This window comes from Trematomus bernacchii, unplaced genomic scaffold, assembly GCF_902827165.1.
Source record: "Trematomus bernacchii unplaced genomic scaffold, fTreBer1.1, whole genome shotgun sequence".
NCBI lineage: Eukaryota > Metazoa > Chordata > Actinopteri > Perciformes > Nototheniidae > Trematomus > Trematomus bernacchii.
The window spans coordinates 3,119,968-3,137,518 of record NW_022987910.1 but is presented as its reverse complement, the minus strand read 5'-3'; the positions used below and the strand labels follow the sequence as shown (position 1 = coordinate 3,137,518).

Genomic DNA, 17,551 nt, shown 5'->3' with positions numbered 1-17,551 from the left:
CTTTTTTGGCTGTTCATACAGATTTTGGCCCCTTTTGCCTGCAGTCTAAATGTAGTCTTTGTCGTGGCTTTAAAAGTTTAATTTCAGCGTATTGTGTGTGCTTGTTGATTCAGATAAGCGCTAAAACTGGTATTTAAAAACAATTCCATCTTAATTTCAGCCAGTTTACATTATACCGTCTATGTTTCTTGTTAATGATGCAGTTCAGACTTCTCAAATAGTTGGAAAAGATCACAGGCAGAATGGAGCAAGCATCCCAAAAATGTAGAAGTTGATAAACCATAATTGCCTTATTTTCTGCCGTTTTCCCCTTTGAATCTTTTTGTGTTATTAAGTAGCTCTCTCAAGAGCATTGAGTAAAATAGAATAAAATGTAGCTAAAATTATCTTGAGACAGATTTTGGGCCAGCTTGAAATAACACTCTCTGCAGGAAGAGGGGGTTCCTGTGGGGTCAGTGGACATACCAACTGGTATTACAGTACATGATGCATAAACCTGGCAACCCATTAACGTTGGCAACCAGCTATGTGCCTCTTAAACCTGAAAACCTTCAGATGGAAGTTGATTGTATTACATGGTGGCATTAAAATGAATTAACATGAACAAAGGAATTCCTCGCTTGTAATCTGGAAAAGCCTCTCCCTTTTTTTTTTAAAGTCATCCAGTAGAAAACAAGCCCCTCCACATGAGCCTTTGTTGCACCTTGCCACCTTTCTAAGGGGGGGAAAAACAAAGTGAGAAAAGGCTTCAGCTGCCTTCCAACAGGAATCTCTCTGTGTTAGATAAAGAGCCTTAATTGAATGGAGGAGGAAGTGGAGGAAGTGTAAGTTCAGCAGATCCAGCGTTCCTCGCCATTGTTGAATAATATTTATGTTCCTGCTGAGAAGTTGGATATTTGCTTCAGAGGGCGTCAGCCTTCCCTGACTGTTACTGTGTAAGATGTTTCATTCAGTTTCTCAGACCGCTCAGGAGAAAATGTATATCCAATTCAAAGTTTCTGCATATTTTCTGCATATTTCCTGTTGACCTCAAACTACACAGGTTTTCATTCTTTCCTGGATTTTCCTTATTCTCTTGTAGGAAACAGCCTGCTGTCAACAAAGTCACAGGACTGCTCGTGCTTGGGGTTAATGTTGTCTTGTGTGTACTTTGCAATATAAACTTTGAGTGAAAGCGGTGTACAGTGCTGCAGGCAGGGCATATTTTTGGAGGCCATGTTACTGGTTCCCTCGCGAAAGCCAATGGAATTTTCCATCATATTTTGTATATTACAGAAAATAAGCTCTGTGGTAAACAAAGACTTGTAATACTTACACATTTTTTTCAGCTAGATAATCTTAAACCACTTTAGTTTTTGAAGTGTAAATGCAATCCCAGAAGTAAAAGGCTAATGTTGGTTTATAAACCGACTACACTTCAATCCCATGACTTCAAATGACCAATAAGCTAAAGCGGACTATAGTTCAGCGTGACACAGTTTAGTAGTCTTGTTTAGCCACTTGTTAATAATCCTTTTTTAGGACACATTAAACTAAAGAGTAGGGTATATTAGCTGATGTATGTCACAACTTAACTTTGAAATATATTGAGCTAGTGTTAATCAAGAATATTAGGACATTTTGACATGTCACATTAAGAAAAGTACACTAGTCGTCACAACATTATTGATACAATTAATACCATGCATGAGACTCAAATACTTGTATAAACATCTGCAGCTACATCTACAGTCCTGCTGTTTTGTCCCAGTCATAAGCAGCAGGTGGCACTGCCCTCCCTCCACTGGCTGCTCCCATAGGGTACGGCGTCATCCTCTGTAACAAGTAAATTACAGTTTGTCCTTACCAGCTCCATACACATACAAAACAGACAGTCATGCTTTGTGAAGATGCAATTAGTGAATCAGACTCCTCTTGTTTGTAAGCTGGGGTCTTTTTTTGAATACCAGCCTTTGTTGGCTACAAAATGCTGGTCTGTGTGAGCAGTGGCTTCTATCAAGAAACTCATTCCAGCCCCGTTGGACCTGAGCCAGGCGACCCCTCAATGTAAACAGGGACAAAGAGACATCTTAATTACGACCAGCAATGTGATCCTCAAAGCACCATATAGACAACACTCTACTTTCATGTTGGGTGTGTCTGACCCTTGTGCGTGTGCAGGACAATGTTTGAGTTAATGCATGTAAGAGAGTGCGTGCAGCCTGAGATTGTACTAAAGCCTTCCATCCCTCAGGCAGTCAGCCTTTCAGACAGCCCATGATAATCACCCTCATGATGAGGAGCAGCCAGAGAGGATTACAGCAGACCTGAAGTCCTCTCCCCAGACAACATCTAACGCTGCTGTCTGTGAGCATACATTCTGCCCCCTCTCATCCAGGCCAATACTGTGCATGTGTCACATTAAGAGGGGGGGGTTAAGTGAGATCTGCCTACTGTGTGGTTTGTTAGACTGGCGTGTCTGTTGACCTGATACTATTTGTGTTACTCTCTTTCTGCTACTTATGGTAGTTATTACTGTTGTATACATTGGCACACTTTGCAGGGCAAGCTATTAAGATTGGGATCGAGTTACGTTTAGTTCTTCCTCTCATATGCAGAAAATGAACTCTCAGCTAAATTCTGCCTGCACTTTTTTCTCTCACTTTCTTTCTCAAGTTAAACTGAATTAGTTAACATTAGGTCCCAGACACAAGCTGCACTTTTGTTTAACTAGTCACAATCTCTTCTCTTTTTACAAGCCATACAGTATATCAATATCAGTACCAATTGAGCTCATTCACCTTTGTACAAGATCCAAAGCAATCACTTAATCACGAAATCCTAATTCCTTAAGAATGAGTGAGTATTATAAGACTTGCGAAGCATAGAGATCCATTTGAGATTAATGAAAAAGCTTTGTGCCGTGGCCCACATAAGTGTGTGTGTGTGTGTGTGTGTGAGAGATAGCGAAAGACAGGGAGAGTGTGTCTTAGATAAAAAGATTATTTGTAGCATGTAGGCCACAAGACACCTCTCTTCCACATCACTGAAACACACACACACACACACACACACACACACACACACACACACACACACACACACACACTGATTCCTCTTGTACCACTCTGGCCTTGGCTCTGCCAGCTGGGAGGTCTGGGTTAGATGTGACAGCCATTGTAAGAGGTTATGTGTTCACTGCCTTTGTAATCCTCTGATGCTCAGTCTCCTTTTCCTCTGATTTGATTGATTCGAGTTTCTTCACCTTTATTGTTCCTGATATAGTTCTAACTAACTAAAACACATTTGCACTCTTCATACATGCACATGTTATAGTGACAGAGCTTTTTTGTGCGGTCATATGTGTGCTGTGATCCAACATGTGTTGCTTTGAGATTGAGGGCACGACAGGATTGCAGCGGGGCGACAGGGCATATGTTGTGGAGCTCCCTACAGAGCATCACCTCCTCTGAAGTCAGGGTGCCTCTTCAGACTCAATCTGCCGTCACTTTAGCTGCTGCTCATCTGCATCTTCAGCTGCCGATTGGCCAACACACCAGAGCAGGGTGGAGCTATTGAGATGCTCCAGACAGAGTGGCAGAGATCGAATGTGTACCTGTTTTAAAAAAGGATCTTTCCAGTGAAAGTGTGTGGGGGTGGGGGGAACTGGAGAAGAAAACTGGATGCCCTCTGATTGGTGAGGCAAGGAAACGTTGGGTGCCCTGAAACTCAAGAAGTGACACTTAGTCTGAGGAGACGTTTTTTTGTCTCATCGTCTGGTGGAACTAAAGGAATACCAGTAGTTCTGAATGGACAATATGGCAGCTTTTTTAGAATCACACAGTGATACAGAGGTATGTGCTCATTGCTTTCCTTCCAGCTGACCCTGCAGTTAAGTGCATCTCTGTGTTTGTGGTTTGCTCTGTGTATTTTCTCTCTCTAACTGTGCAACATAGTCCTGGCTGCAGGTTTCCCCTGTGCATATAAACAACATGTGTGTCAGAGTATAGATTATCCATGAGCTGGACTGTTCACATGAGTACATGTGACCAGGCTTCGTGCTCAAGTATGAACATGTATAATTAACAACAATAGTCCGCTGAGCTACAGCACTGAGAGGAGTATCTGTTTTCCACATGACTGCAGTGAAGTCGAGCTTTTCCCCGCTGTCCACCTCTGAGATGTTAAATGTTAAAGAGTATTGATCAGCTGTGACAGCTTAATGCATTGAGTGTGTGGTGAATGTCTCTGATGGCTGAAGACACTGACAGGAATCCATTTGGGGCAGAAATGCACACACATTTAGAATACTAGCATTTTATTATATTCATTTGACTGTTGAAATTACCATATTTGTCCAAACCAAAAAAGTAGATTTTTGGTCAAATGGAAGTGTTTGGGGAAGGGAGACTTTCCCTCTCTCAGTCTCAGTCTCTGTCTCTATCTCTTTCTATTCTCTCTCTCTTACTTTCTCTTTCTCTATCTCCCCCCCCCTCTCTCTGTCCTGAGCCAACTTCACACAGAGCCCTGCTATAACCATCCACACAACCACAGCATTCACACAGAGCACACATGGCTCACTTCACCACCTGCTGCTGGCCTCACCACGAGGGGAAACCTCACTGGTATTCAGCTTGGGCATTCCACAACATTCACTTCTGAAACAATGTTGTTCCTGCTGTAAATCCTTTGAATAGCTTTGTTAATATTCAGCTTTTTGTTGTTGAAACTGTCTAAAATTCAACAGGAACTTAAGATCACAATGTTTACAAATCAGTAGCTTCATCTCCCTTGTATGCTACAGCATCTTCTTCACTTGACCAGCATACAGTCGAGTAAGCATTCCTGCCAACAGGGGCCGAGTCAGCCAAGCTATAATGATGTAGCATTCATTGAATAATAGCATAGTAATTATTGCTGGATTACAAACGACTCTGTTGAGTGCGTTTCCTTTCAAGCTGAAATATGCTTTCATCATAAAAGGTCATTAACAGCGTGCTGTATAGTTTCTTTATGACTTATGGCCGTTTCTGATTGCATTTCCCATGTCATACAGAGAGCACATGAAGTGGGCTTTCCCCAGAGAGCTGTGTTTCATGCAACAAATCGTCGTCCATCAGCACTGTGACAGCCAAGTCTACTACCACCATCCAAGACTAACAAAGCAGCGAAGTCAACCACACAGCTTATTTATGTTGCGTTTCATGTCCTTCAATTGTTTCTCAGGCACTGCATGGGCTTTAGTCCCATCGTTACATATACCCCACATCTCTGTTATGCTGAAGAGGCTGCTTACAATGGTCTCCTTGATAAGCTTTATCTGAAGAGGGTATTTGTTTCTGTTATGAAGCAACCTGCCATTTGCCCCTAAGACTGCTTATTACATTTAATTAAAAGTGGCGGATACCTGGAACTACTGTTTATGCAATAAACTGCTCAGTGGTCAAATTGCTGCTTCAGCCCCACTTTGCTCAGTTCACATGACAAACAGGACATTCCAGGCCAGCATCTCCATTAAGATCTTAGATGAAGTTCAGCATGTGAGTCTTTAAAGGAGCGGCACGGAAGAATTACAGGAATTCAGAATTGTCATTGACATACATTTATTTCATTTCTAAGTATGTCTAATGTGTAGAAAAAGTTTTGTGATTATGTTTCGCTGTGTTAGGGCTCATTTATCACAGGCCGCTTTGTTTTTGTGTTTTTAGCTTGTGTGAGGCATTCCAGCCATGTGTCTCGCTCCAGGCTTCGGTTACTCGATGGCACTCTGGACTTGAACCAGTCACCCTGTGGATTCACCTGGTCTGAGGCTTATTTATTCTGTTTCATTGCTAACACGCCCTGCACGCATCACTGCTGATAAAGGTTGCTTATTATTAGTCACCCTCAAGAGGAACTGAAATGTCAGATCGGCCAGTTATGGAAACTGTAATTGGTTCAGGTCTCAGCTGTGACTCGCTCCACTGGGGGACTCTGTGTGGCCCCCTAATGAAAATGTGTGAGCACATTATATTTATTCTAGTTAAAGAAGACTGTTTGCACATCCTCTAATTAATATCGCAGAAAAAGGATGTGGAATTCTCCTGTAAATCTTACATAAAGAGCTCAAGTTCTTGGAGAATTGGTTATAACCTTCCAAACTTTTTATCGACTCAAATTGTAGTTTTATTTTTATAGGAATAATGACTGTGACTTTTTCTCTATTGGTATAGCTTGTTAGATCTGGATTGATGTTTGTACTGCCAGTCAATCATATGCTTCATGAGTATATTGATTTATCTGTGACACACACGACAGCCTGACTTTGGTTTTAGATTGGCTGTGATGGTAGTGGCCGTACCTTTCAGTTTGACAATACACACATGAAAACATATGTCTGACGTCCTCCTGGATTGTGGTGAATATGTGGAAAACTAAAGTTCAGTTAGTGACGCAAAAGAGTAATTCAGTTGGAATGAGCTCAAGCAAAGGATCGAGTGATACTGCTTCTGTGACAGGAGATGCTCAAATGGCTTAATAAGGTTCTGAACAAGTGGAAAGGTTTGCGTGTGGAAAAAGTGCACACTGAACATTTGAATGAGTCTGTTGAGCTTGTACGTTTGTTGAAGTGTTGAATCTCCTATATCCTTTGTTCCAGGAACACCAAGTAGCTAGTCATGGATAACTCTCCAAAACCCTTTCTTGTTTGAGCAGCTTTCTCTGTTCTTCTAGTGCATCTGCTTTCTCTCGAGTTCAATCTCATCTTCTTCCTTTCCTTTCCTCCGGTTGAGTGTCATGATATCAAATATGGAGCGCAAATGGAAAAGGTGTGTTTTTTGGCCTCCTGGGTAGGCATGTATAAAAATAGAAATGTGCTATTCACAATGAAACCCTTTCCCGTCTCATATGCATTACACCCTTTCAGCTGGGTTTTTTCCAAAGACTTAAATATCAAGACTAATTACCTCATGGACTAAAAACTAGCTGGTTCAGTGGGAGAGGAAAGGGTTGCACCATGTTTCACTTTAGAGAGCTTAGTGGAAAGTTAATATACTCCCTGCACACACACACACACACACACACACACACACACACACACACACACACACAGTAATTACTTTTAATAGTAACATTTCCACACAGCATACCGAAATATGACCAATGATACATATTCTGAGGAGTTTAGTACTTATGTTAAATCCAGATGTTTCCAAAAATGTTAAAAACCAAGAGAAGTCTTTAATTGTAATCATGCTTTCGTTTTCAAAAGGTATACAGTTAAATAAAATATATATAGTATGGATGTTAGAGGTTCATTTGAGACACACACACACACACACACACACACACACACACACACACACACACACACACACACACACGAGATAGACACCCAGACATTTTGATGCTGCTGTGTTTCTTGCACTCCGTAGCGTTGATAGTCAGATGACTTGCTACGTGCTGCTCACATTTGCATATGAATGAGGACATCTCCTTAATGCTTAATGTGGTTTGTGAAGACAGGTATATAAATAGTTTCTAAAGAATGTATTAATCATCTTAATTAGTGAGCTCATTAGCATGGCAGCTTATGATTAATATATCATGTGTTATTATAGTGGGATGTTAAGCAGCAAGTGGCCCTTCTTGCATTTTAGTGGATGAACAGGTTGCTCTCACCCTCATGGCTGCAACATGTGAGGAAACATATGTTGTGATTATTGTTTTCTTCTATAAATGATCAGACGAAGTGAATTGAGTTCTGCTTTTCTTCCACTTTCACTTTGCTGCTATTATACAAGAAACTGCTTGGTCAAATGGAAAAAAAAGGGAAAGGAAATGATAAGTTCTCCACATACTCTCTCTTCCTACAAAGTCAAAAATTCCCTTGGGGCAATATTGCATTCTTTAACAATGTTTTTTCATTGACATTGCTCTGCCAGTACATTTATATAAAGTTCTTATGTTGTGTTCCCCTACTCACTGTACATGTCATGACCTTTAGTCCCCAGTGTATAAGTATGTTGGAGTATACAGTATTATAGGCCATGGAGAGTCATAGGTCTGATAGTCTGCTGGTTGTGTCTTGTCTGATAAAGAGCTCTACTGCTAGAACTTGTACGTAGATCAACAGTAGAGCATGTACTCGGTGTGTATCCTGTGCACGGTGATGCGTGGCTGGTCAATGCTGCTGATCAGCCCCGCGGCGCTGAGTGGCTCGATGGGGGTGAAGGGCGCTGTGTCCTCTGGGATGGAGGCGTATAAATACTGGAGCTCTGGTCTCCCACTGCCTGCTGGAGTGGGCATGAAGAGCAGTGTGCGCAGAGGCAGGACGAAGAGGCAGGACGAAGAGGCTTAGCGGGGCTTTGAGAGGCTGAGAGGAGGTACCACAGGTGAGGCTCTGCAGGAGAGGAGGTGTGCAGATAGAGAGGGAGGCTAGTGTGTGAGTTTGTGATGCAACTTTTAGTGTCTACTGATCTAAAGGGTGGAAGGCATGTCGAGTTTCAATGTTGTTTTTGTGCAGTTGGGATCGTGGCAAGAGATTACAAATGATATATCAAAGATTTGTTTCTATCAACCTGTTTGCTTTTTGACCCAAAAATCAAGCACTTGAATGATAAGCTTCTTAGCCATTTTGATCCCAAGTTGTCAAAGCTTTGCAATTGACCATCTCTTCAATGTGGGTCACGGGATACTCCATGTTGGTCATTGATCTCTGTTGATTGTAGCACAGTAAAGCAGGTCACTGATTTCCTAAACTGTAAAACTATCAATTCTCCTCTGCCCTAAAGCTCTAAATCCCAGAATAATTAAAACTGTACACATAAACCATGAAAGCCTGACACAGACATTTTCTAAAGGATTAGATGAGAAGCATGTTATAATGGTTATATTATATTATTCAGAATTGATAGAGGAATATAAATATAACTTCAAATAATGTGGCAATTTTTCAACATGCAAACAAATAAAAACATTTATAGTAATTGTTGATTTTGGAGTGACTGAATGAAATCTTTGGGCCGATTTTGTGATTTGATGTGTTTAACTTTGATGTTTATGAAATAATGAAATGTCTCACTGCATTATGTTACTGCAGCTGGCACAGATACTCTTTTTTGCTGACACTTACTTTGGCTGGACTGGTGCATCTCCGCTCGTCTGTGTTTAACACTGAGTGGAGCGATATCAGAGGAACTTATAACATAAGGGATCGCTGTTATGGCAAGAAGTCAAAGCAGCATTGTGTTCGCAGACTGTGGAACCGGCAGCCCTCAAGGTGCTGCTCTGATCACTATCCTCTCTCTAGGCACTCTCTCTGTTCTGCAATCATACCATTTCTTCTGGTAAATGGTATGTTCTTTCATATGTCGTTACTTTGACTTCATTTAATCTTTTTTTTCTATTTTTTCCATTTTCTGTCTTTTCTTCATTTGTCTTTTCTGAACACATTTACTACTCCTTTACTCTCCCGGCTTTTGAACCTCATGCACCTGATCTCCATCTGGCGGCGGCCTTTCTCCTCCGGCCTCTCCCTCCCTCTTCTTGACCCTGATCAACCTTCTCACCCGTGTGCTCCCTTCTGGTTGGAGATTGCAAAGTTCACTTTAGCTCCAGTTGCGATGGAGGACAGTGACCATGAGGCGCACTCATCAGACGAGCATAACTCCTGCCCTGCCTCCCCTAAACACAGCATACCAGACCATGACCCTGAACAGGTACCGGTGACACCTCCAAACCCCTCAACTACCAATGAGATGAGACAGTATAGGCCTTCAGCTGACTTTAAATGGCATCATTGCGTTCTTTAGGGCCCCTGCATTATTTATCTCTGTGCTCGACTAGCTTTAGTTTTTAGTAACATGAGTCTAGAATAGCGATAGCAGCCTACACCTCAGCTGTGTATCCTCTTACTGGAAAAACTACACTTTTGTTATTTTTTATTTAAGCTTAGTGTGTATTACATCTAGAAATCCAGGGATGAAGAAAAACGTAGCAACCCTAATGCCTGAAATTGCCCTATTAATGTAATAACAACCATAAAAAGGCCTTTTCTTGCCTCACATTAGCTCTGCAAAAGTTCTGATGTGTCAGGAGATTTATGATCCTTGTGTAGGAAAAACTCACTCTCCTCTTTCGGGAATGTGGAGTTAAATGTACGCCCCAAGTATAACAGCTCATTCAATATTAGTGATAAAATAACACTTATCCACTGAGATAAATGTCTGGGATTATATTTCACCCCTTACATATTGTACTCATAAATGATTATAGAAAGTGACTACCAGCTGCATTGCAATTATATGTTTTTTATTATTTACCCTCACAATAAAGCTATAGCAACCGTTTCTAAGAGTTTAACACATTTTCCACCGTCTTGATCTCCTCTCTTCCACATCGACACTTGACCTTTCCTCCACCTCCACCTCCACCCTCTACTTGTTTCCACATATTCCTCTTCCCCTCCTAAACCTCCCCCTTCAACCGTGGCATCCCTCTAGCATTCGGACCATTCAGACGACTCCGAGGTGGAGAACTTTATGCAAGACCCTCACCACCAAGGAGAGCACGACCACCATGACCACCATGACCACAAGCACCACCTCCATCACGACCATGAGCCTCACGATGCAGGCAGGGAGGCTGAGGGCGAAGACCGCCCCCACACCCCGTCATATTTGCGTCCCCCTGTGGCGGGCAGGGCTCAGTCGGATTCAGGTTCAGAGCCCTGTTTCCCAAAGAGCAAAAGTGTGGAGTTTGACTTGCCGTGCCCCGTCAGCCCCCCCAGACCCAAGAGTCCCTGGGCTCGATATGACCCGTACGACAGTAATAAGGTAACACAAGGACATAAACCCACTGAGATGTTTGTGTTCAGTTCTGCTGTCAAGGCGATGTTTGTTTGTGTCGCTCACTTCAGACTGATGACGACAGCTTGACTGATCCTGTGCCTTAAACTAAAAGTTGCTTTATGTGGTTATCAACAAGGTTTAATTGTGCTTATTTCCTTCTGGTGGAACAGGATGTGATTAGGGCTCTGTGATGTTGTGTTTGTTGTTTATTCCGGTCTCACACCTTTTGTAGGAAATATACCTTAAAACCTATTTTTGGAGAGGTTCAAATGGCGCTGAATATTGATAGTTTTATGGTCGTTTTGGCCTTCCTGATGTGGTGTTCAATTTGTTTTTTTAGGACCAGGACAAGGAATACGTGGGCTTTGCGACGCTGCCAAACCAGGTGCACCGTAAGTCAGTAAAGAAGGGATTCGACTTCACGCTCATGGTGGCAGGTAAACCCTCGTTTGCAGATTAGTAGATATTTGATCCTAAACCCACCTTTTACTTTGAAGAAAAGCCTTAAACCTCGCTCTTTTCGTCTTTGTTTTTCTTTGTTTGAAGGGGAGTCTGGCCTGGGAAAGTCCACCCTGGTCAACAGTCTCTTTCTCACAGATCTTTACAAAGATAGGAAGCTGCTCAATGCTGAAGGTAATGCAACCACAGCCTTTGATATATATACTCACTTTCTGACATGATTTTGATGAATTAGCACTTCAACGTGTCAAAGTTAATGTTCAAAAATGTGTCTTTTTTTTCTCCTTTTCCTAGAGCGAATAACACAAACAGTAGAAATCACCAAACACACAGTGGATATAGAAGAGAAAGGTGTCAAACTGAAGCTCACCATCGTCGACACACCCGGGTTTGGGGATGCTGTAAACAACACTGAATGGTACTTAAAAATGTTTAACGAATCATCTGATATCTAAGAAAATGACCAATTTGATAAGATTCACAGAGCACCGCAGGGTAGCCCTTTTGTTCTGCTGTGTTTAAAAATGCATGTGCAGTAGCTCAGCTGTTGCAGTGTTGCCTCGGAGACTGAACGTCCCTGTGTGTTTTATCTCTAGCTGGAAGTCCGTGGCGGACTACATCGACCAGCAGTTTGAGCAGTACTTCAGGGACGAGAGTGGCCTCAACCGGAAGAACATCCAGGACAACCGCGTACACTGCTGCCTCTACTTTATCTCACCCTTCGGTCATGGGTAATGACAAATCCGCAGTGCTCTCATTAGGATTAGTCTAACCTCTCTCTCCTAAATTACTCCGAACAATGGGGAACATTAACCCCTCTCGACTGCAGTAATGTCTGTGCTGGCCTTTGCAGACCAGTGACACAGCACTTTTCCCCCTGCACACACACCAGAACACACCACCTGAGTAATTGATCATACTGGACCAGTATTTAACTTCAGTGCATTCAGCCTCATTATTGTAAAAGCAGTGCTCCTGTCAGAGTTAAAGCACTTCTCAGCTGCCTTCACGGGGATTTAGTGCGTCCACTGCAGTGCTTTAGCTCGAATCAATCCTTCGTGCTGACTTGGTGCCTTTTTGCTGCCGTTGTGCACATGCACTGTTCCACATAGCTGTGCTCATTAAAGAACAAATATTCTGCGAACCTAAGTAATGCTGCAGTGCATGTTCAGAGTCACTGTGATGGAGTAACTGCTCCATCTGTTGATGAGCTTCAGTCATTACTGATCAGATACCAGGAGGTCACATAGAGAGCAAACCTCCACCGCAGTGATCGACCAGAGACATCGCGTAATGTCTAACAGTACATTTTATGATTCTAGTGTGCCACTAAAGTCGGGATAAACATTACATTATTTAATGATGTATAGAGAGATCAGACACACCACACACTTCTGCTGGGTCATCAGTGATGATTGAGAGGGATTATTTCTGTAAAGATCTATGCATTTCTTTTGAGTAAATCCTCATTGTGGCTTTAATGCTATCGAATGTTTCTTGTCTCTTTTAGCCTCAGGCCTTTGGATGTGGAGTTTATGAAAGCTCTACATGAGAAAGTTAACATCGTCCCCATCCTGGCAAAAGCAGACACACTCACCCCTAATGAGGTCAAGAAAAAGAAAATCAAGGCAAGGCTGATCTTTCAGATCTGATCTGGAAACACTGTTGATCTCTTTGATCCCATGAATGAAACGTCTTTCCCATTTTCACTGTGTCCTTTCTCCATTGACCGCTCCCCCGTAGATCCGAGAGGAGATCGAGCAGTACGGCATCAAGATCTACCAGTTCCCCGACTGTGACTCTGACGAGGACGAGGACTTCAAGCAGCAGGACCATCAGCTGAAGGTGAGAGCCCAGTCCATCGTGTTTTACAACGTTTGGGATTCACAGGCTGTTTAAAGTGGACCTATCATGCTATATTTGAATAATATAGTGTAGGACCATACCTATATAAGGCATATTTAGACTTTTTTTTTTTCAAAATACCAAACAGATCATGCATTTTAGCCATGCCTCATTTCGCTCAATTTGAAAAATGTTAGCTCTGTTTTTGCAAGGGCAGATTCAGTGAGAACAGCACCACCTACTGGCCTGGCATATGTACTACAGCGTCTCCAGCGCTTTCGAACGGCAATGGCCGTGGCTGTCTCCTCCTGATTGGTGGAGTTGGCCCAATAGCCGTAGCGCCACCGTCCTGACGTCAGGACAGTGTTCAAATCTGGATCAGTTTTTATCAGATCCGTTGCAGCCCCTTTTTTAGAGATTTGCGTATGGAGGAAAATAGAGAGGGTTGTGTTTTCTGACACTTGGTGAGTTCCCTGGAACACCGGGGACACATATTCATGTATAAAAGACGTACAAAAGTGCATTTTGCATGATAGGTCCCCTTTAAGTCAGAAGTGCACACTGAATGCTTACACTGTTCAGTCAGTAAACAAGATAGAAATCACTGATAGCAAGTATACCATCATACATTTGTATTCTCATTTTACAGGATTTTCATTTTTAGAAGCTTTTGTTTTCATGATCAAAACTGAGAGAATACTAGTTTGCGTTGTCTAGTTTAAAAAATGCGTAGCTGCTGGGTCAATCGTGCCTGAATCAAATCATTATTGTTGTGATTAGTTGAGAGCAAAACCATACCATTTATTTGGGGGTTTTTCTAGATCTTTGAACATGCGGGTATCATTTGGGAAAGTTTTGATACCTTTTTCTATTAGTTTTTTTCTGCCAATAGGGATATCAAGTACTGCAGCCTCAACGATTACCCAGTTATTATAATGTAATGATGTTAAAATCAAATACAAACCAGACCATATAAAACAAGGCAGTCAATCCACTGCTGAACACACACTCTCCAGGACTTAAGTGTTTTGCTCTCCTCGCATCATTAGCTCGCAGCGAGGCAGTATTTCTCTCTTTCTTCTGATGTGTTAACTGCAGCAGAGAAATGACAAAAGGGAACAAAAGATCAAATAATCAAAATAATGAATGGGAAATTATGGTTAATTTGACATAAAAACGTAATGTAGTTTCATTTGAGAGTCCGCTGAAGTAAGCAATTCATGTAAGATGGCTTTATAGGAGGCTAATGTGTAAAAGTAAAAACACAACAATAAAAAACATCTGCAGTGCACCACTCACTGGTCCAGCCTTAACTCATCTACACCCTCCCCAAACAGATCTTTTGTAAATGTCATTTTAATTTCACGATCCTTCTCTGTTCTCCCAACCAGGAAAGCATCCCCTTCGCAGTGATCGGCAGCAACACGGTGGTGGAGGCCAAAGGGAAGAGGGTGCGAGGCCGACTCTATCCCTGGGGCATCGTAGAGGGTAAACCTGTTCCCTTTTTTTCCATCACAATGTAATCGATTTGTAGTAACAGAAGTTAAACAGCCTGTAAAAACGCTGTATGGAGGTTTCATTGATGTACAAAGAGAAGGTGCTGTGTGTGTGTTTTCATCTCTTGCATGATTCAGTACCAGCAGACTTTTTCAGAATATTTGTCGAATTGGTCCTCCCTCTTTGTTTTGCAGTGGAGAACTCGGCCCACTGTGACTTTGTGAAGCTGAGGAATATGCTCGTCCGTACGCACATGCAGGATCTGAAGGACGTGACCCGGGAGACTCACTACGAAAACTACAGAGCTCACTGCATCCAGAGCATGACCCGCATGGTGGTCAAGGAGCGCAACCGCAAGTACGCTCACACAGAAGCAAGCACACACACCTGTACATACTGCATCAAGTGAAGAAGAAATATGAGACATTTTAATATCAGAATAATAAACTATTCAGGATCAGTATCAGGAGAAATCAGTAAATAATCTGTAAAAGTTGTTTTTTGAATTGATTGTTTTTTGATTGCTCCTGTATTAACATTACCTCTAACCTTTTAACCTTAGATGTATGTAGGTCACTAATATCCTGATTCCTCTAAATGTCTTTCTCTTATTTTAATACACTATTTTTGTACTTTTTGTTATAGTGGAACAGAAATGAACAGGAGAACTGAGCAGACATTTCAACAGCGGTAATAAAATACAGCTCACATTTTATCAGAAGTTAGTCTTGTGTCAAGTTATGTTCATATTAATCCAAGGAAGAAAGAGAGGCATACAGTAAATACAAATCACCAACAGGGCATCCAGTAATAATCCCTACCTCAGTCATGAAGTCCTCAAAGAGAATTAAAACACATACTCGGTGAAAACCCTGAAGAAATGGAATCACAGAAAATAAATTGGAGAATGATTATACATTTGGTAAACTGGTTTCCCCCCAACTTTAAGTATTTTTGTTGATAATGTTTCTATATACAGCCAGTTTGTAAAAAATATGTAAATACAGCAATACTTTCATCAGTGGACCTTGCACTGAAAAAACTGAAAGGTTGACTTTAATTGAATGTATTATGTCAACAGATTACACATAATTTAATTAGGTAAATTGAAAGCAATACTATAAAGTTGAACCTAATATTGTTTTATTCAAACGTAATATTACTGCTCAAAAATTATGTGGAATCTGTTGATATAACAAACGTAACTAAGGTCAACGGTTCATTTTTTTCAGTGTAGGCTCAATCACCATTTGGTTACTTCCTTCAGGGATAGATAATATAATACTTAGTTTGACATCCTTGAGATTCAAAAACGATTTCACCAGATACTTCCTTATGTTATGTGTAATATACATATTCATATGTAATAACCATTTTGTCAACACATTTTTGCTGTAAAGTGTAAATTAGCTCTGTCAACTGCATTTGGTAGAGGGCAACTAATTACTGAGTGCCAGAGGTAGATTTAAATAAAACCATGGGAGGTACTGTTTAGATAAGTTTAGATTATGAACGTGATAAGATCAGCCACAGCTGACGTTTACCTGGTGTCGGCTTTGATAGTTTGGAATAGGACATTTACTTTTGGGCACCATGACATTGATAGACTCTACACAGAAACACGTGAAGTGTATCTGCTGCCAAACAGCTTCCATGCTCAGTGTCTTTTACAGATCAGCAGTTAAATCCCTCTTTCACTATGACTAGCCAATGACATATCAGATCCAGATGCAGCTTTGTGATACAATAAATGTAGAATTTCTCTGTAACGTGTTTCTCTCCGCAGTAAACTCACCAGAGAGAGCGGCACGGACTTCCCCATCCCTACGGTGCCCGGAGTGGACGATGAGACAGAAAAGCTCATCCGAGAGAAAGACGAGGAGGTACGGCGCGCTGAGTGCCAGAAGGACTCACAGCACCAACACGAGTCTGAACACAGCCACGAGCACTCAGAGCCTCAGCCCAGCGCTGAGACACACGCAGAGCACAGAGATATCTCTGATGAAGCCCTCTGAGAGTTCTCACAGATAATGTTCATATATAAGATTTATTGGAAGCACACTCAGGTCATGTTTTCTGAGGTTGACAATGAGTAGCCTGGAAAACATGGATTAGTGTCAATTCAAACCCCTTCTCCCCTCTCCTTTGGCCCTTTGAACTGTCTGTGGGTAGGAAAAGAGAATCCTTCATAATCCCATTTTAAAAGTCAGCTTTTATCCCTGTTAGTTCAAGCTTGTTCCATGGAAAGTTCTTCAGACAGTGCGGAAATCTAAAAATATTAGTGGAACTAGGCACTTACATTTCAACAATCATTTGTTATACCCCAAGAGCTAAATACAATGCGTTTGAAATATGATGTACATTGTTTCTTTTGGCATTTGGTTAGTAAACATATTGTTAGAGTAAATATCATTAAAGTAATTATAATTATAGATTTTAGGCTCCACATATTTAAATTCATCATATATTTTCCTGTTGCGGTATCTGAAGATGAGCAGACAGCCATACAGTTAGTTTTCATTTTGATCAAACACAGACTTTTTGTTTCCAGTTCCTTCCCTTTCCCCACAAAATCCATTTATTTTATCAAATAAAGAGAACATTTTTCCTCAATTGCTTTTATTTTTTTTTGTACAACAAACACTAAAATGTGGTTAAAACATGAACAAACAATTGATCAAATAATCGGAAATGTTTTCGATAGTAGTTTCAGTCATTGTCCAAGCACAAAAGCTACACACTTCCCCTTTCCAGCTGGTCAAAAGAGTCACATTTTTTGTTTGCTTTTCCTTGTCTTGGATTAACATTAATATGTTTTGGTTGTTCAGACAACAAGACATTTGTGAAGTCAGTGTGGGCTGTAGGCAACAGTGATGGGTAATTTCTTACTGTTTCCTGAGCAACTTATTATCAATTGATTTCAATATCAGTGAATTGGGCAA

At 41.3% G+C, this 17,551-nt stretch overlaps 1 protein-coding gene across 2 annotated transcripts in view; it reads left to right on the top strand.

Annotated features, from left to right (window-relative positions):
• sept4b (septin 4b) overlaps positions 1 to 17,551 on the top strand; it is a 40,807-nt gene that overhangs the window by 21,297 nt on the left and 1,959 nt on the right. For both annotated transcript variants that reach the window (XM_034115106.1, XM_034115107.1), the window contains 10 exons: positions 11,149 to 11,245; positions 11,355 to 11,441; positions 11,562 to 11,685; positions 11,864 to 11,998; positions 12,778 to 12,895; positions 13,011 to 13,112; positions 14,504 to 14,600; positions 14,804 to 14,966; positions 15,255 to 15,299; positions 16,396 to 16,492. In XM_034115106.1, the coding sequence (XP_033970997.1) occupies positions 11,149 to 11,245; positions 11,355 to 11,441; positions 11,562 to 11,685; positions 11,864 to 11,998; positions 12,778 to 12,895; positions 13,011 to 13,112; positions 14,504 to 14,600; positions 14,804 to 14,966; positions 15,255 to 15,299; positions 16,396 to 16,492 (1,065 nt within the window). The remainder of the gene's footprint in view (positions 1 to 11,148; positions 11,246 to 11,354; positions 11,442 to 11,561; positions 11,686 to 11,863; positions 11,999 to 12,777; positions 12,896 to 13,010; positions 13,113 to 14,503; positions 14,601 to 14,803; positions 14,967 to 15,254; positions 15,300 to 16,395; positions 16,493 to 17,551) is intronic.